Raw genomic sequence first — 21,331 nt, forward strand, 5'->3', positions numbered from 1 at the left:
GATTAACAATTTCGACATATGCAAACAAACACCAACTGACCTATACAACCCATAAACCGATCCTTTATAAAATAATGCGGTATTTTGATACAAGCGCGGAATTCCAAAGACATGGATGGCATCCTTTTAAAAACATAATATTGTATAAGAATGGGTGCAATTTGTAATATTTTGTTTCATATAGTGACTTGTCAGCTGACGAAGGCGTGAAAATTTACTAGCCCCGCAAACTTGATTCTCGGCATTTCATGTGAAAATTAACGAGATTGTACCTACATGTAGCTGCCATTCTATTGCTTATGGAAATATTTTCTCTGAGAAGTTTGCACATTCTTACTGGAAGCGCATTCCACGTCAGCAATTTATTTATCCAAGAATACGATGCGACAACTTTGAATAGGGGGTTGTTTTGGTCATATGTTTCGCATTCATCAAAACTTGTCAGATTTGTAGTTTAAAGACATCTATTGGTTGCGAGAAGATAATAACGGCACAATTGGCTGTATATATCGCGTGTTTGTAGCTAGTACTTAGCGGGTCGTGGAGCAATTTACAAAGAAAACAACAGTTCTCAACTGAAATTGACGCGCCTTTAATAACCACGTTGCAGTGCCATTCCGATAACGCTAAGCATTTGAAAAAAGGTTTCAAGTGCCATTTTTTATGATGGAGTTTGTTTGTTATTATGAGGGTTGTATATCGGCAGAAGTAAACATGATGTCTTTTTTATGGAAGTTGTTCAGGTTATATTGAAGATCTTTTTACCACAATGAGATGGGAGTTTGTCAATAATATTGATAATTTATCTCTGCACGTACATGTACTTGTATAGGTATTAGTAGGTTAATGAACCTATCATGATTACTGCTTGAGTTCCACTAGGCATGTGATCTAGTGGGTTTCTGGTTCTGAAGGAGTTGTTCCGATCCTTGATTTTACATAAAACATGCAACATATCCCATCAGTCCATATTCCACATTCGTGATGGAGGATGCAAGATTGTTCAAGGTACAGATGAACTGAATATAACAGCAAAACACAGATTGTTAACTGTATGAATTGCTCAATTAATAATTAAGAAGTGGTATCAGATATTATAGATACAAAAAGAATGTCCTGCTTTGTACATATTGTAAGTTGAATATGGCCGAAAATTAGACAAATCTGGTTCTATTAAATGTGAGTTTTCAAAATGTAACCCAAAAAGCTTAAATTGTTCTTTTATACTCCGAATGCAAAAGGATTGTCTATTATTAATGAATTATTAGATTTTTTAATTAGTTAAAATGCTGACCCAATCGTTTTTCGATATAAGTATTATGGATGCATGTACATCCCAGTTAATGTATTTAGTTTATTTAACCCCGAGTGACTAAGAGGTCGAGCATTTTGTTTTAAACACGCTTTTCGCCTTACAGTACTTTTTCACATTTCATTCTCTTGTTGACATGTCCTCAAAATCAAGACGTAAGCTGGGAATTGAATATCGTGGAACGCTACTACTTACATGGCTTACTTACATATCACGTAGGACCAACGTTGTGCCCAATGTTAGTTTTTAAATAAAAAAATAATCACCAAAATATCTGTAACACGAAATTTACACTGGCGCTCTTCGCCATAATGATACATTTTCGTTTGATCTTGTTCATAACTATTTGAGTGTTCGGGATTGAATCCCGGTGAAGTATTTATACATTGATATATTTTTTGTCCGTGAAAAAAGAAAAGAAATAACTCTAAAATTTGACAAATGTAACAACTTCTTTTGATCTTGGTCAATATACACGTATTTAGTCAATATGCTTTTAGTTATGGGGTCGAGCTCGCCTTACAAAACAAAATGGGAATTCATATATACATAAGCATTTAGGTATTTAAATAAGGCACGTACATATTAAGAAAATTGACGAGGAAAGGCGATTTCTTTGGACACAAATTCCCGTGCAATTTCGCACGTGGCTTCCACTGTATTTAGGTATGGGGTCACATTCATTGTTGATACCTGAATGGTAAGACCATTTTCTTCGTGCCGAGAGCATGTAAACACTGGCAAGTGTCAGGGATATTCTTAAACACAGATTGGGTTTTGTAAACTTTTCGGCCAAAAGAACGGAAACCCCCATAATCCGCGGGGTGTATATTAGAACGCAGCTGTGGTGAGCTTGAAGGGTATAGATACCAGCGGAACATGACTGCTTGAATGAAGAGCGTCTGTTCACCATTTGGGGATGGTGTTACAATTTTTCTTTTCGTATTATAAAGGTGTTCCCCGTTACAGCATTAGTTACAAGATCACAGATGGCTACGGTAAAACGCGAACAAACAAAACATCGACAAGTAAATATTTTCTAAGCTGTGTGAAGCCATGGTGGTATCGAGTATAGCGTTTACAATTATATCTGCTGTTGCCAGTTGAATGCATGCAGAAAGAACTTTAAACATTATAATACTACATAGGATACGCTAGATAATATTTGACTTATATATCTATCTTCGTGTATACAAAACTGACACCTTTTCCGTGCAAATATTGATGAAGAATGTCAAGCCATAAACGCTGTATTGGATTTCCAGATGTCGGCTCTTTCTCGAGCATCAAATTTTAGCTAAATTTTAGCAGTCTCGTATTATTTGAATTTCACACATTAAAAAATAAAATTACTTTTTAAAGAGACCCTTTTTCCAGATAACGTCATACTCAGTAAAACTCTCTTGAAATAAGCTGTCATATTGAACAACAAATTTGATTTTGTATGCAAATTAGGTGGAAGTAATACCAACTTATGTATGTGCGTTCCAATTTGGTTAAAATCTCGAATCGTCTGTTTTAAATATGTAGAATTTGGGATAGATTGAGAGAAGCGCGTGTCAAACGCATTTTGAATAATCACAATTTAAAAAAAACCATTTCTCATAATGGTTTCAAAATATTTTTGAATTAACATTAACGATTTCAAGGCCCATAATCGTTTGCAACTGAATGAAAAGACGATAACCGTGCGAAACGTTTCCCCGTGATTCATTATGTCCATGATATGACAGAAAAAGTGAGGCTATTAGGAAGTTTTCAAGAAGATAGAACTTCATCAAATGACATGAAAAGTGACAGCAACTTCAAACGAAGCGTGAAAACTAAGTTATATATTTCCATTGACCACTATTTCAAAAAGACATTACAAGAAAAGATTTTCCTGCGGTTAACACAATACAAAGACTGACAACTGACGTCTGCAACAATTGCGAAGTTGATATTCTGTAGTGGTCTTCACTAATTACATCTTGTAGTGTAAAAGCCATTGACCACCACAAGTCCAAAGTTTATCAATAAACGCCCAATTTGTGCGGTAATTGCATCAACAAGTTGGTAACACCTAAAGTTGTTGGAGGCATCTGTTTACAAACCTTTTAGTAATAAGATTACCAAGTTTCTGATGCTAACATACCATTGATTGTGTTAATGTAATCAGATTTGACGTGGGATGTTCACTACCAACTGGAATCTTCACAATCATGCAAATATACATAACAACTGTTAAACTTTCATGTCAGGAACCGTTATGAATAACAATAACCATCATTTCCATTCCTCCGTCGGTTTTCAGTGATGATAATTCTACTGTTGCAAATTGCATTTCTTTGTCCCGATTTCAAAATTATCTTCCAGTGATGTGGTTATGTTTATGTCATCGTTAAAACAAAAAACCTACATTCACATACTTCTAACAATTCGTTTGTTGTACTTTTGTCTGCTACACAAAGATGATTGTCTATCGATATTTATCGTTTTATTCTCAAAATGCATTATTGCATGTATTAGATCTTAAAGTTTTACCAATTCAGCAATTTGTTGCCCATTAATCATTATAGGCTTACTGTGGGCTTTCTAAAAGGGCTGAGGTGGGTATACAATATAATCAGTACCCTAATAGCGCAGTAGTATCAGGTGTTTCGGAAGCGAAAGCTTACCCTACCTAGCACACGACACCCGTGACAAATATAAAATCATACATTTTGAGAAAGACCAGTATTGTCCCTTTTCAACGGCTTTAGCTATAAATGTGTAAACCCAGGAACATTCAGCGAATAGTCAGCCGATCCTTCTTTTGAACAAATATCAGAAAATCGAGAACAGTTTGGAGCCCTTTGAGTCTGGAAACGGCAATTCGTCTTGGCTATGGAACTGGTTATCTATTTTATGGCTATTCAAGCATTCCCAGGACTTAATCCAGACCAGCTGAGCCTCTGTCATATATTCTTGCTCGGCTGCATTTAGATTAGCCCGCGATTGCCAAGAGATGTTATAGCGCAAATTAATGGTCTTTCTATGAATTTTGGATATAGAACGGCATATTTATGATCGATTGCATCCTTAAATCTCCCAGATATAGCATTGGCTGCCATCTCATGCTGAAATCGTCTTTGTCTAGCACATCGCCAACGTTATTCTCACTTATTCTCAAGTTTGTTCCAATGTTAAGGTTTATTTATTGTTTCTTTATTCTATAATAATTCGGCCATAAAGCATATAGGAAAGATGAAGATAACTCATACGACGACTTTATTGCAACGGAAGCAGATGATAAAATTGTCCAGGCCTTTCTCATTCAATCACATTTGCTTATATTATTTTTATTGCGTACACTGGTTTTTTTTATTTATTCTTAGGCGAGTAATTTCAAAATGTTGAGTTTTTTATAATTATTATTTACACGTAGGACTATCGACACAAAAAAAGAAAAAAAGACGCTCGGAAACGCCAGTAGGTCTATTCAACCTCACAGCAAGGATTAGGTTTCAGAAAGTCTTCCAATTAGTTTGAAATGGAATTTATATAGTGTAAATTAATTCACGGTTGTAGTATCAAAAATCCCATTCATGTGCATAGCTGTGCCTACAGAATTAAAATGTTTCCCATAAATGAATCTCAATGAAGAATGACAATTTCAATTCAAAGATGTTATCTTAAATAACCACATTGATACAAATGACAGAGACTAAGTAACTGCCGATAGCACGGTCGTCTCTAGTATTTTTATCTCAAATACAAGCATCCGACCACTTTACGGTTCCTTTAAGGTTGAGCGAACAGTTGTTGCCTGGTGTCATATATCTAAGTTCGAGCCCACCCCAACTTGTCAGAGATCTGCTTTCCGTATCTCAGAAATTCCCCATTCAGCTTTTGAAGTTTGAAGTTGGGCCAACAGAATGCTAACAGTTGCTCCTATTCACGACTTTCTAATTGTTTGAGAAAAATCTTACAATCCTCAGCATATCTTTAAGTAGATCCACGGGTCAAATTTCGACAACTGAGCCAAAAACTCATCCCGGCCCAAGGAATCAGTTTAGCTCCTTTAAGACGCTGCTGTCGTTTTGTTAAATTTGATATGAGGGACTTGAAACCAACTCCCCGAGTCTGTAAGGGTGTTACAAAAACCGAGAGAAAAGACACGGTGTAAGATTGAGAAACATGGGTTTAATATCTACTGAGAAAAAGGTTCTAATGTTAAACTGGCTTTGTTGAAGCGCTGCTGGGTATCTTCCGCCTCCGATCAAGATGCTTGAAAATGATCGTCAAGCCACCCACATCGCAAAGAACTGTATGGTAGATTTTGGTTCAGAGAATATATAAAAAATGTATTGTTATGAAATAAGTTAAGACTGGATATATCTCCAAGTGTGTTTAAGGTTGAGAAGCTACAGTGGATGGTGTATAACACATGTTTCATCTCGCATTCAGGTACATTACAAAGGTATGAAACAAAGCTGAGAACAAGCATTCGTTGACATGCGTCTCGTTGGAAAAAATATTTTTTAGGATTAAACCCTGTTTGCTAAAATTAATAACTTTGTGGATTAATGTTAATGAAATCGACTCGCATACAGGTACATCGCAAAGGCATGATTTACTTGGAAATGAAACTCAACTAAGAAAAAACATACGTTGACATGCTGTATAACGTTGATTGATCAAATCGTTTAAAAAATTTTTTTTTTTTTTAGATTAAACCTTGTTTACTAAAACTAACAACTTTGTGGATTATTGTTTAAGAAATAGATAACCTAATATTAGAACGTTATCATCATTATTATTAGAGCGAAAACCAATCAAAACACAAAACTTATTACCGAAAAGTTGAAGTGTGTCTTTCACTGTTTATTCTCTATTAAAATCAGTATAATAAGGATTCCATTTTGAATTACCGAGTGTTTTGTAAAGAACGTCGGAGCTCCTTTCCTCTTTGATTTATTTTTGGGGTGTTTTGTTCCTAAAATTGCAAAACATGGTGTCCGTTTTAGAATAATAGGAGTTGTACAATAGTTAAATGAAAGATGGAGAATGGTTAACCACTACTGGGATTGTATGGGGTAACATTTAAAGCCCAGAGGGTGTTGTTATAATCGTCACATTATCGGCTATTTATTCCATTAAGAATATAATTCTGTGCTCATCTTGAAATGGGTGCCTGTAGCTAAGACCATCTAAAACAATAATGAGTTTGTTAGCTGTTTAAGTTCAAGTCTTTATAAATACCCTACAGCGCGTAATTCATCGCCAATCGCCTTTTAAATTACTAAATAGTTGCTGCTATTTCAGCCTAACGTGTGTGGCTGTAATATGGTGTACGTGAATAATTTCCGGTTATTGTCATTACCGTTATAATACATCACATGATTATGTCCGTCAGAGGTCAAAGATTTTCGGAATTTTGACTATGAAAATGTTGTTTATGATGAATAACTTCAATAATATGGCAAATATGAAGACTCTAATTCTTGAGATATTCCATAAAGGTTTTCATTAGGGATATGAGAGTTTATGAGAATAATTTCTCAAGGAAAGATACCTCTGACCAGCGAACTCAGAGAATATATTCTCAGATAAAATAAATTTAAGGGGGTGGGGTTCTTCATAATAATGTACTTGATGACGAATATTGGATAAAAGATTGAAATTACATATTGACAATTAGAAATGACATAATTTGAATGGTAAACTAGCACCCTTTAGTGGGGAAAGTAGCAATTAAATAACGTGGTTACTTTAGGAATCTAATGTGATACAGTAGACTTAATAAACATCTTCCTAGTTGACAAATACATGGGGAATGCCCCGTTTGTGTTTGCCTTAAGGAAGCTAACAAAGAAATGAGTGTGGTAAAGCTTGTGATAACATTCTACACACATTTATCACGATCTTGTTGGGGGCTGGAATACTCATATTTACCTGCTGAAAATCATATCACAAGCAGATAAAAGTAGTTATGGATACACTTATTATAATCTGGGCACATGAAGGAAAGGATATTGAAGACTTTTTGGAACAAAAGTAGAGTGATATGTTTTATCAAGGGATTTCGATACACACCTTGCTCAATAAGAATTATGTCACGTATAAAAAGAAAGTCTTGTATATAAAAAAAAACATTTAACTGTGTACCATTTCATTATCGAATTTCTTAACCTTTTTCTCCCAGAAAATCTAATGGAAATTATCCTCGGCATGCCTTGGCATCTCACGCAACATAACATTCAGATTTAACAACATAGATGTTAACCCCGTTCGTCTTGCTGTAGAAGGCATATTAGTCGAGGAGTCGTCTGTCAGATCTCATGAACCATTGTCCACTTTAGCCAGTCGTCTTTTTTTAGATGTTAGCACCAGGACTTCCAAAGTTAATATCCCTGGTGGGAGTTTGAGAAGAGTCAAACCAAATGAACAAAGGCGGCTAACGTACTCCCGTATCCCGCCACACGAGGGGAACTATAAGCCAAACGTCGGTTGATATTATTAGATATGTAAGACAAGCCTTTCTTTGCCAGCAGGTGTGGCTTATAAAGTCTGTGTATCATAAGAGAGGTAAAAGCTAATTAAAACGATAAGATCCAGTCTATCTCTGCTTTCACCATGTCATTGCTTCGATGGTATAATGAAGGGGTGGCAAATAGGAAAAGCTTCAAGCCTGTCTTTCCAAGTTGAAGTTGGATATTGACGGGGGATGATACTGATCCCTTTCCGGCCGTCTCTGCCTGTATTTGACAGAAAGACGCTACTTGCGGTTGATATATACCCTTTGCACGGGGATTCTCGTTTACCTGCGGGGCGAAATACGAGAAGGAGAAAATTATTATCGAATTTACGGCATGGGCGCCCAACGTAGATGAAGCGAAATCTCCTAACCCATCTTATTCTTTTATCTCCACGCCGAAATCAGCACAATATGCGGTTGATTATGAGGGTCATAGAGTTTCAGTCGAAAAGATTTTCTGAGGTTAAGTGAGGCTGTCTTCATTTCAAAGGAAAATTTGTTTTTTCAAGAATTGGGCGAAATTAAGACAGTCGTGAGCCTAGTAATGGGTTTACTATTTCAAAAGCTGTCGACATGCGCGGATTAGTGAAATTGTGTTCAAATCACTACATTGGAACGCAATCTCAATATGCCTTGATTTATAATAACCATGTTACATCAGACAGGGCCCTGGCTTTTGCTAACTTCTTTCATTTCATTCTATTTTCCATGTGTAGTAACTCTGTTTAGTTTACCAATAAACCTAATGACGTAGTAATGGCTGGGGATAAACGTAGTTAGTATAAAATAACGCTTGGTTTGCAAGCAGCATTTTTACATATATATATATATATATATTGAAATTCATGCCCAAAGCATTTATCGCCTAGGACCTCAAATCGATTGTATAATAGAGGTTAATTTTCGTTCCACCTAGGGCGATATCGAAAACTAAGAACTAACATATTGACTAATAATTTTGTATGATGTACTTTGGTTGCATCCATTAGCTCACGAACTTGCTTGTTTCGTATAATTTAGGTATGGTTCCAAAACAGACGATCTAAAGAAAGACGGATGAAACAACTGAGTGCTTTAGGTGCAAGACGCCATTTTTTCCGAAATCCCCGGCGTATGAGGGCATTACGCCCTGGTGAGGATATGTCAGACAGTCCTGATATGATGGGCGGCCCACAGTTTGGTTACATGGGTGGTAAGTAACATTTAACTATTATGTTATATCTTTAAATATAAAGCCCTTCCTATCAAAGACAAACACACACGTTATATACATCAGTAATTGAAAACCCATAACCGTTTACCTTATGTTATCATAACCAACGTTTAAATACTCATATATATTCTTATCTATATGTAAAAAATATACAAACTGTACTACAAAAACAAATAGGATTTTAACACCTTAAGAAACATGGAAGTATGTGTGTGTGTCTGGAGCGAAGACTGTATTTTAGGTTCTAAAACGCGATACTTTTACTGTATTAGTTTTGTTATCTTAAAGGCCCTTTCCTTCATTTCCACACTCCAGAATCCCTTGCAAACTACAATGTGGAAGACGATTCTCTGATAGTAATACCAGTCCAAAATTGGTTCACTTCCGTTCAGTATTTACAAAGATGTTTTTAATTGAAATTTTATCGGCCTATGCTGCTCGCTATATAATAAGTCCACCGCTATTTTGTTGTTCGCGAACATAATTGATGGACCTATTATAAATCCGATTAAATCCCCACCGGGAGATTATGTAGCGCTGGTATTTTCCTGACGCCCAAACCCTCTACGAAATTCCATCTGACGTAAAATAATTACATTTATTCAGTAGTCACGTCTTCTAAATAGTATTATATATAAATACCGCCGAAGATCATACATGCCTTATTTCCCCATCTACAAATTGTCCTATCGTATCATTCAACCATTAAAGTTTCTGCAATCGAACGTTTAGGGTTATCTGGGATATAAACGCGAATGCTTTAGAACGCCCCCTATCTTCTTTCTACCTCGTAAATTACAAAGATTTCCGAATCGCCCTCTTTAACTTGAGCTTCCCCTATTGATGGAAAGATTGTTGAATCTACCTATTTAGTCGTTGGGTATTTAGGATAAGCACATTTTAATGATAAGCCGAGTGAGCTATCGAATAGAGTCGTTTTCGGGATCAGACAAATAATGAGTGATGAGATATGAGCTAACAATACCATCTCGATCAATTTTAACACACTTTTAATCGGTGGGAGGGAATTCAAGATGCGTGATGAATCAGATATGTGGTTGTTAGACTTTTACTCAACGATCAACCCAATATTTCAATTTCTTCACGGCTGTAACCCGTACACTATTTAGAATAGTATTAACCCAAATAAAACATGTAGTTTAAAGTACCATATATATGCATGTTTTAGATTAATGAGAAATATTATATACCATGCTAGGGGCACACAAAGAACTTTATTCTTGATGACAAAAACGCCGCTTTGGGCGCCTGTTCGGCTTTGTTGTCTTCAGGGACTCCCTGATGCTAAGCAAAAAATGCGGGCGTCGGGGAGGGATATTTCAGTCGACCTTTTGTCAGGCATGGGGTTAGAACATTCACACATTTAGACAGAAGTAAAGACATACCAAGCATAAAGCATTTACATTATTTCTATGAGAGACATTGAGTTAAGTCATTTGACAGAAGGGGGATGATTTATACCGATTTGAATGGACATATTTTAGTTTGTTGGACTATTGTTAGAACGAGAATGGCTCACTGCCTCCGTACTTCACGGCTTTACAATAAAAGAATAAATGTTCTATTGTTTGATAGTGGTTTTGTGTTTACATTTGTTTTGACATAGATAGAGTTATATACCTATATCTATGGTGGTATCTAACAAAGCAATCCGATTTTCAGATTTTTTTTTAAAGTAATGAATAGTGGTCTTTGTTCTGTTTATTTCTTAAAAACAAAATAGGTTCTCAGATGTACATCAGAATACTGATTATTTTATAGTTAAAGTAAATTCTTTTATTGGTATACGTCTACAATGCGTTATCGAATATTTCATCACATATAATATACATATTTTGGGGTACTTTGGTATCATATAACGATTATATTAAAACAAATTACACACACCCTTTAAACTAAAAAGAAAGAAATTATTGATATAATTATTTGATGCAATAATCGAATATATACATATCAACATCCTTGCTAAACAAAATTAGACAAATATTGACTGCTTATTCATCATTACAATAACAGATACTATAAGAAGTCACGTCAACTCCCCCCAAATACTTACACATCTATACATTCAATGTGTATGTACCTTACTAATATTTGTCCAAATCTCTTAACTTATCCGACATCACTTACTTTGAAGTGTCAAGTTCTTTTATTCAACAACTAAGCACTAACAAAGTTTTATGTGGTTAACTTCACGTAGATAAATCTACAAAAATGCTTTTGTGCTTTGAAGTAGTGCACCTGTTCAGAAGTGATACGTCTATAAAATCTTATTTGACAAACCAGTCAGAATATAATTCAATGCCCCACAGAATACTTACTCTTATACGGATACAAAGGTTGTATGAAGCTTCGTTTATAAATATGTTCCTTTATTTTCATTATCGACGCTATGGTATTTCCCAAGGCTATACTCTACGTCAATTTTCTTTGACGGAATTTGCAAATAGGAAAGAAAAACTTAAATTGAACTATTTGCATGTATAGATATCCGTTTGTTTACACTAAATTATCTTCTTGTTAATATTAGCGAATTTGCAATATAAAAACAAATGATTTGAAAATTGTCAATTTTTGGTGTTAGTGTGAGGTGACAATGCGTCATTTCTTGAAACCCCCTTTTCAGATTTGTAAAATAATTAATACAGTCGGGTCGTTATTATATGGCGAGTTTGTTCCGGGGGAAAAAGTTGATTCCACTACAAAAATGTGTGTGTACTATTGACCTAGACTTTGTTTAATCCGTTTTCAGTTTAAGGAGTTGCCATTTTTTAAAATTGTTCTCGTTATTGATCTGAATCTCTTGTGCTTTCAAAGACGTAGGATAGGAGTCTTCATCGTTTATCATTTCGCCAAAATGTCTGTAACCTAAGGTTACTTTATAGGATGAATATATAAAGAGATATGTGTTTGCCGTCTGTAACCTCACAAAAGAAATGGTTACTGAATCGTCGACTTAAGTTCATCAATTGATAATTTCCGTACGCGGTGCATTAGTTAGCAAAAGAATTGTCATCCCATAAACGTACAAGCTGCTTGACATCTGAAAGTTTCTTTTTTGGGACTTCAACAATTAGTTTTATAGTTGTTTCATTCAAATGTAAAAATCTATTGCCAGTTGATAAACATAAAAATTCAGTCTTTACACAGACGATCCGCCCAAAACCTGGCTGCAAACTGTTTGACGGCAATAAACAAGTTGTCGAGATTGATGAACACGTTCGGTATTGGTGTGCTGATGGCCATGAAATAAAGAAGGGGGCAGAAATTAAACAAAGGCCCTGTCACTGGTCTGTTTTATTGGGCCCACGTGGCGGTCAGGTCAACCGGAAAAACCAGATCTGATTTTGGCACTATTTTATCTGATCAGTTTTCACCCGAGATTTTATTTCCATAATGTCTCTGTTTAGATAATTTCGTATTCACTCGAAAATGACTAATCCATCTGAAGCTTTTATCATGAATAATTTTTCCTAGTTCATGTTAAATTTCGATGTATTTTGGTATAAAGTGGAAATTATTTTTGTTAAAATTTTGCTTAATAATGTTCGACGATTATTTCCGCTCTTGGACATAATAAAAAACGGATTATATAACGCCACCACATTTTGTCCGTCAGACAATTCAACTTTCCAGTCATCGTAACTGAATGATTTTTCTTATGAATTATTTTGTTGTGACTTACATTGCCTCCAAATACCCGGCTTTTTTTTTTGGGGGGGGGGGCTTTTTTTTAAAGGATATATTTTGATATCAAATTCCATCTGATGTCAGACAGAAGTGTATTCAGTTTAGTTCAAGCTGTTTATTACCGCCATAAGTGATTATTTACCATTATAATGACCATTGGAGACCATATAACCTGGACCAAGACAGTTATCATAAATTCAAGCAGATGTATATAGACATGGATTTACATATATGGGATATATTTTTGAAATATTTAAAAGAATAATAGCTACATTTGTTTTTCTTTTGGAATTCTAAATAAAGTAATGTATTAAGAATGTGTATTACACAATAATGTTAATAGTAATTCGAAATCAGAAACGTTCAACATAAATAAGTCAAATTCAAACAAGATAGAACATCCAACTTTATCAATTTAATACCCCATTCAATTGAAATTCCGACATATTTGTGACAGCTTGTTTGCTTTAGTGTGTATATATATATATATATAAAAGCTTGTATTGATATATAAAGCTCGACTCGCCTACGTCGTAACAATACATTTATTTAATATTAATACATTTTAAATGTAGTATGTTTTAGCATGTTTCTAATGATTTTATCAAGTGTGTACCTGTTATTTCTGCTTGGCCTATTACATGATAAACGATTTGTTTAAAAAAAATTTAAAAAAAGAATTTCGTCGTCCTGTATACTATACTTGCTTATTCATCTATAACATATGACTACGGCTATAGTCTACACATGTTAAAATCTATATTATAATAATAGGCAAAAAAGAATCCCTATGGCTGTCTATGCCGAAATATATATCTTGATGACTTTTTAGACAAAGGGTATTAAATCTTATTCGTGTATATACATCCATTTATGCATTACTAATGACTTTGATCTTAAGCTTGGATTTTGTCTCGATGGTTCTTGTGTGATCAGGCAGGAACTTGGAAGTGCTTCTTCGTCTTAAACGGCTTTGCTTTCTCTACTTTTGTTCTCTTGGGGGAAGTAGTATTTGTCCATTTTCATGCTAGAGGCATTGTCAGATTTTCAAATTTAAATATTGATATATTTATAAAGCAAAAATATTTTATAGTAATTATTTAGTAAAATATATTTTAAAAAATAACTGATATATTACTGAAGTAATTGCATTATAAGCTAATGTATATTGTCTGTGAGCTATTTCAAATAAAGATCTACTAAGTTACTTTTCCAGCTTTGGATCAAATTAAACAATCCCAAATTCTAAATAAATTTATGCTATATTTATGAGAAAACAGATAAAATGTGAAAAGACGTATAGTCAAAATATAATTGTTGAAAGAAACTCCTTAAAAGGCCATAAAATTATTAGCAAAGCTTTTCTTTAAAATAGCCTATGGCATAATACTTACAGATCTGTAATGCTGAAGTAAGCTACGCACCTTAATAAGTTTTGAAGTGTAAATTGTTTAATGCATAAAGGGATAATATAGTTTTTGATGTCGCTTCGTCATACTTCGTTTTTTTTGTAGGGCGGCGGTTAAAAAAGGTAGAAAATTCTTTAATACATGTTTTAACTAATTCTCTAAAACGGATCCAATGTATTTCGATGAATGCACAAATTTGTCACTTGCATGCGATGTTAGTGATATAGTAAGGTGACAAAGCGTACAATGCGTACCATATAAATCTCTTTACGAGCTCTGCCTTGACGTTCATGCCCAGTAAGCACAAAGTATAGCCAAATCGAGATGAATAATTCCAGGGTTTCGCAACAACGCTCTGGTGATTAATATCAACGGGGAACCACACACTTTTTTAAAAGGATGTGTCGACAAGTACGTGTATTATACCCAAAGATAACCCGACCCATTCACCATTGATTTTTAGGTTACAATTATTCACAGCAAGAACTGTGATAATCACCTGAGTACAATATGTATAAGTTAGTACAAAACAATATAAATAGTCAATAATTCAACATTTTGCGAATCTCGGTTAACTCGTATTTTCTCAATTTAAAGCTATTTCTTTTTCTTAATTTGGGATTTAAAATCATGTGAGTTTAAGACGTGAATTATCACCAGACAGCTATCTGAAAACACGTGAATAATACTTTATGAGCTTATTATTAATAATGGCTATGTTTCAAGTCATGAGTTAAAGCTGTAAAACAAATTTTGTCAAAATGTTAGCCAAAATCACTCATTAGATTAAAAATCCATTAGGGTTTGTTATCCACAGAAAAAAAACGTAATTATGTAGCAACTCACTAAATGCTCAATCCATCAAAAATCATAACATTTGCCGTTTTACAGGATGTGAAAATTAAACTTAGAACATATAACAATTTTAAGTAATTATACTCATCATAATTTTCTATCTAGCTAAATTTCATAATTTCAAATCCAATAAGTACGACAACACTGCAGCTGCCGTATAAAATATAGACACGGAAAATACAAACTACTATCTTAATGTATCTAAGCTAAGTAATTGTGAGCTTCATTTAAGTCTTTAAAGTAGAGCAAAGAAAGAATAAAGAAGCAAAACCGAAACTTTTGAAAATGAGAACCTCGCAAAAAAAAAGGTTTTACATGATATCATTGTGAAATAACTGTTGGACGATCCGCAAATGAGCGGGCAATTTTAGTTTCCGTAGTAGACCCTGTTTTGACATCATCCGGAAGTGATTCTCAAAGTATTGCTTAACATGTTTTACATAACAGTAGATTTATGTTTTTATTTTTATTTGTGCATTATTCATATCAATTTTGTTTTCAGACAATGGTGGCGATTTTTATCCTGGCTACCAAGGTGGTTATGGTGAATTTTTTGGTATGGGACCGGGACAAGACGGTCCAGGCAACATGAATTTTCTACCTCCATCATCACAAGGTAACTATGACTTAGGCATTAGCAATCATTCTTGCGAAACTAAAATCAAAGTAAAATATGTTTGTGTGTAATACCACATACGAAAACATTTCCAGCATAATATACCAAGCGTAAAAACATGAATTAGGCTTTAAACATTGTGCATCTTTAATAATTGGGAATGAATCGTCAATTTATCACTGACGATGTCTGCGCCTATTAAATCACGATTTTCAAAAACGAATGAGCTAATGTTCTAAAATGATACGGTTCACATAATACACATTATTAAGTGATTTAAATGGTTTTCATTAATACGCGACTCTACAAAAATTCCTTTCCGGAAGTTGGCGAGTCTGTCTCAATAATACATAATTTATAAAAAAAAATCATCCGCCAAATGTGAAACCGTAGCCATGAAAGACCATTGGTCTTGTATTGAATACATTATATTGAATTGTATTACGAATGCTTGCAACCCGAGATCAAAGTCCAGAACCAGATGTTGTAATTTTAATCTTAAGTTGATAGTATTAAGGTTCTATTACTCTGTGTGTGGGGAGCTATTTCAAGATTGCTCAATTGACGTCCGAGAGAAGACAGCATTTGATTTCTTTATTCCTCATGGGAACGCTGCTTATGTAATACCCCCCTTAACTCGTTAGATTACACAGCTTCTAATTATAATTATATATTCGTCTAAGTTAAGCCACCACTTACCAATCACTCCGTGCTATACGGTTATATCTTGATTGCATTGAACAACACCCATCTAATTAACCTCACAAACCGGTAAAGCTACAATTTATTAACCGAATTTACCTTTCACGGATCTTTTTCTTTTATGTCTAACTCTTTCTTGAAATAATTTTAAATGTTTGGGTGTTATATATTCTGTGATTGTGTTAGCACCGTGGGTAATGGTAATGTCAAACGATTACCTCTATAATCTAGAAAGTCAGCGAGCTAACAAAACGCACATTTGACTCTGGAGATAGAAATTGCCAATGATTTATTTTTGCTCACATCTCGCCTCCAGTCATCTTTACTCAAATGTGACTTTAGCCTTTAATTACATATGGCTGATTGCATAGATCGCAGTGAATGATACGCCGTCAGGGAGACACAAAAACCAAGTAAACGCCAAGGAGGCGATGCGTTATAGGAAATTTATCCACAAAGTCTTGAATATCATCTATCACAAGACAAGAGCCGACTCAGCTTGCGTTATCTGTACCAAGCCTCGCGGGATTTTAATAATCGATTTTGGCTTCAATGGCAGCCGAATAGAAATCAGTAGTGCGACGATTTTGTTTTGACAAGCGCTTTTTATAATTATCTGTCGATTACCAACCAAATCTCTCTCTGAAAAGCGTGCCTGTGTGGACTAACTGGCACAGAAGATAAAGACATTTGGTGTATGGCAAAGACCGATTGATAGCCAAGGATTACGTCGAAGTATTCTTCGGAACGCTAAATCTGCTTTATTTAATGCTCGGTTAAAACAGATCATTTTTATTCATTTCCCATGGCAGGATATCCCGCAATAGTTGGGGCATTATCAAGGCAAATTTTGTAGTGGCAACAATAGCCATTGTCCTGACACAAAACCAAGTGCCACGAGGCGGTTAAAGGAAGGACACTTTAATAGACTAAGCGTATTCTCAGCGTTGGCACTATATCAATTGCCAGACATTATATATCATCAAATATTTATCACATCCTTGGCTCCATGTAATTTACATTTTTCTCGCCTAAATAATACTTTTTCTATAATAAAGAAACAATTTTGATACTTCAAAATATTGATTGCGAAAAACAATAATTATGTACATATTTTGTGATGGTAATCCAGATTTTCTGGGATTTGCGAATTTAAAATTACAAGATTCAAATATGACTGACTTTGGCTTTGATGCAAATTGCAAGACGTTAAAATAGTCCGAAAAACGCAAAATAAAGTTGTAATATCCAATATACTCTAACAAAATTTACAAACAACAACCCCAAAAAATCCCTTTTAAATCCATAATGCTGTCAAATTATACAGTATGACGATCTTGGAATCAATTTGGGGGTTAAAGGTTAGAATAATCCAGCATGTTAAAGTATGGTCGTTCAGTCTTTGTGCGCTTGTTGAATATAAAGAGGTTTTGTTTGACAAGTTTAAGCTGTAGAGAGGTTTAAACGGATAATAAAGTCGGCATCCGTCAAGACAGATCAACAAACAATAGATCATCAACAAACGAGAGATGTGATTCTAAGACAACTAGCATCTGTGATTCCAATATTGATCAAAATACATGACCGTCAGTTTGGCGGAATAGAATTTATAATTAGCAAGAAATTTAAATTTACAAAATTTTATACATGTATTGGCAAATTGACTTTATGTTTTTATGCTTAAATAGCCACTATCTTCCGTTTCTTGCTATTTTGACGCTGTGTTCGGGTGCATTTAAAGTACAAAATGTTTACAATATTATGATAAAAGTAATATGTTGGTCATGGATATGGCAGGATATACTTACTCACTGTAGAACATACAATGTCAGATAACAGATTTTCTTGTTTTGAGGTATATTTCAATCAAAATGTAATGATATCTTTACTTATTGACGTTTTTCTTTAATATTTTTCAGGTATGCCCATACAAGGACCTGATGGATCATTCATGCATCCAGACATGCTCCCACCCTCCTCAACGCCCGAGCCCTTGCCTCCGTTACATCCCGACGTTAATTTTGGTCCCATGCGCTCAATGAATGGCCCCCCTTTCAGCCAAGCCCTGGCAGCACAGTCGCTTGTACATCACCCGGAAATGGAAGCCTGGTGACAATAACTCCATAAATGATCTATATACTGTGAACAGAACTTTATTGTGAGAGACTACTAATAAAGAGTATTAAACTGATATAAACACAAGACATACATTTGACATGTATATTTGTTAAATATTTCGTGGGATATATTTTGTGAAAGTCTGAACTAAAACTGTGTGTACAAAATATCTGTGTCGTATTTATTTTCTTTTTTTATGTTAAGAAAAAAAGAATAAAAACTGTTCAGCGGATGGACAGAAAAATTTAATGTCACGTGACAAACAGTTTACGCGGGAAGATGTTGTGTTTCTATTTTTCCACGTGGGTTTTGAAAGGTTTGACTTTATTAAATAGAACTGGTGAAAGAAAAGAGACGAATGGTGGACAATGAATGTGGTCATAAAACTGGTGTTCTCGAAAGCCGAGTATTTCAGATTTCTTTCACCCGTTGTTGAAAGTTGGGAAGATATTTACGTATATTATGTATATAAAAGTCCCATTTAAAGAATTCCCAAGAATTACAGTGTATAAATGCACAGGTTATTTATTATCATGTATAATTGTCATTTATTAATGTCCAATGTTGAATCTTAAGAACAACGGTGTTGTTATATTGTACATAAGCGTTTATGATATTTTGCCATATTTATTGCTATCCTTGTTTGTATAATATAAATAAAACTCTTTGAGCCCGAAAGAGTATTCAGCATATTTTTAAATACTTACATAAAACACGATAAATTAAAATTTCTTCCAAATAGAAATATAACTTAAAAACATTATAACAGTTACTAAAATTGTTCCCAAATCTTTGCATAATGTACACAATTCCATTTCAAGAGACATAATTTATTTTCAGAACATAAAGATTCTTCACAATTTTAAGAACAATACTTTTGTTTTATTATCATGAAATTTGTATAGAAATACATACGGCATAATCTATAAACAGAAAAGGAATTAAAAATAAGTCGTTAGCAGCTATAAATAATAGTGTGCCTATGGAGGCAAATTTCAATTTCGACTACCGGGTAGCTATAAACCATTGAAAACGCAGGCCATTACGATGGACGTCAGCTACTTTGAAACTGAAAGGTCCCTCCCTTAATAAGTTTAGGGTAGCCGAGTTGACCATTTTTCATAGTTGACAATTCCTTTTACCGGAATATAAAGAAATATTGATGAAAGATTGGTGATGTTTAAACAGACGGGGTAATACTTATCAATAGAGACTATTTCTATAATTTCAGATTCCTTCTCCGAGGGTTCAAAAGATTAAAATCGATGTACAAGTAGATCCTCGTCCAATGTGACGATTACCAAGGCAGCCATGAATATCATGTATAAAATCAGACGCGGCATGGCCCCGTTATTGCCATTTGCACTTCTCATGAAACGCGTGTCTATCAATTTCATGGTTCGGTATTGACAATTGCTAGGATGAAGTAAAAACTTATCTGTTCCAAGGCTTTGATCTGATCAGACTTTCAAGCCGAAGAGTCGACAAAATTCGTAACATTTGGATGCTTACGTGATAGAGGTTTCTATTCATTTCAAGAGGTATTGTGTGGTCGCGGCTCCATTATTTGTTAGGATATTTTACTCAATCAAACTTGTGGAAGGAGAGCGTCCACTGATGAACGAGCTTTGAGTTTCAAACGTTTTATTTCTAACTTCATTTTCTGTGCAAACATCGGCAGGTTTACGAGTTCAAACAGAACGACTCTTTAGTAATATCAGTACTAAATGTGTTGACACACGATGTATTGACCAGGACTCCCACGGGATGGCGATTACTAAAGTAAACTCATACACACACATTCAGACTATACCTTAATGGATAATCTGCTATTCATTTTGCTCTACGTTAAATCATTATGCTCTTAAAACTCGCACTGTTTTCAATCCCCGGCAATGATTTAATTTGCCAGTGAAACGCCAAACACATAGTTCATAAATTGCCATGTTTGTCTCTTTGAAATATTCCTGAAGTCATGAAAATGAGACCCAATTCTTTCTTAGTTCCTTGTTTGTACAGAATCCATTACATTCTAACCATGGTTTGTTTTCACGACGTCGATAACTTCTATTTCATTAAAGAATAACTATTTATTTTTCATTCACAGTGTCAATCGATATGCCTCGTGTATTTGAGTACACAGACAAAAAGGTGTTGGAAACATGGCTAGCCGAACTCTCCCATCTTTCTCAATCAGCGTATTCAAGTTAAGAGGCGAAACAAAAAAATACTTCTTCATCCCATTCATCATCATCGTCGTCGTCGTATAATAATAATAATATTATGTACATTTTTATTGTGTCTCTGTAGTGCTCTATTTCGCTGTATTTGTTATTGTCTTTACTTACTTTGCTCAGGTTCAACTGGAATATATAATGTTATAATATAGAAATTATTTGTCTAAGGTTTTTTTTCTGTATGTACAAACCCTATTGAATCATAATGTGCATGTCCTACCTTGTACGATACATTGAAAAAAATTATTTAGGATAATTGTCCTATTCTACTGATGAATAATGTATAACAAATAAAAAAAAAATACAATTCCAATCCCGCATTGTTCTTTTTATTTGTTTGTCACAAAAAATTAAAGCAATACATGTCGTCATGTTTCAGATTGCAAAACACTTGGAAACCATCATCGTAACTGGAAAGACAGCCTCCGTTCCAACAGTGTTTACATTTGGGATTTTTTTTTTTTTTTTTTTTTTTGTCATTAAAATACTCATTATGTTCCTAGACAGTCAGAATTGTAAGAGTGGGTAGGGTGTAATACAATTGTGAACAAAACAAAAAGTTGAATTCTGAAAATTCAAAGCCATAATTAAACTTTTGCCTTGTGATAAGCCATTTATCTACAGCATATGAACAGCCCTAAACCCTATTGCAACAGCAA

At 34.4% G+C, this 21,331-nt stretch overlaps 1 protein-coding gene across 1 annotated transcript in view; it reads left to right on the forward strand.

The window, feature by feature from the left end:
• Positions 1-20,985, forward strand: part of LOC126823928 (LIM/homeobox protein Lhx1) — a 43,646-nt gene extending 22,661 nt beyond the window's left edge. Inside the window, exons 4-6 of the mRNA XM_050553002.2 lie at positions 8,832-9,003; positions 15,502-15,615; positions 18,237-20,985. Of these exons, the coding sequence (XP_050408959.1) occupies positions 8,832-9,003; positions 15,502-15,615; positions 18,237-18,430 (480 nt within the window). The 3' untranslated portion in view covers positions 18,431-20,985. The remainder of the gene's footprint in view (positions 1-8,831; positions 9,004-15,501; positions 15,616-18,236) is intronic.
• The last annotated feature ends 346 nt before the right edge of the window (positions 20,986-21,331 follow it).

The sequence above is a fragment of the Patella vulgata genome, chromosome 6 (genome assembly GCF_932274485.2).
Source record: "Patella vulgata chromosome 6, xgPatVulg1.2, whole genome shotgun sequence".
In the NCBI taxonomy this organism is placed as follows: domain Eukaryota; kingdom Metazoa; phylum Mollusca; class Gastropoda; family Patellidae; genus Patella; species Patella vulgata.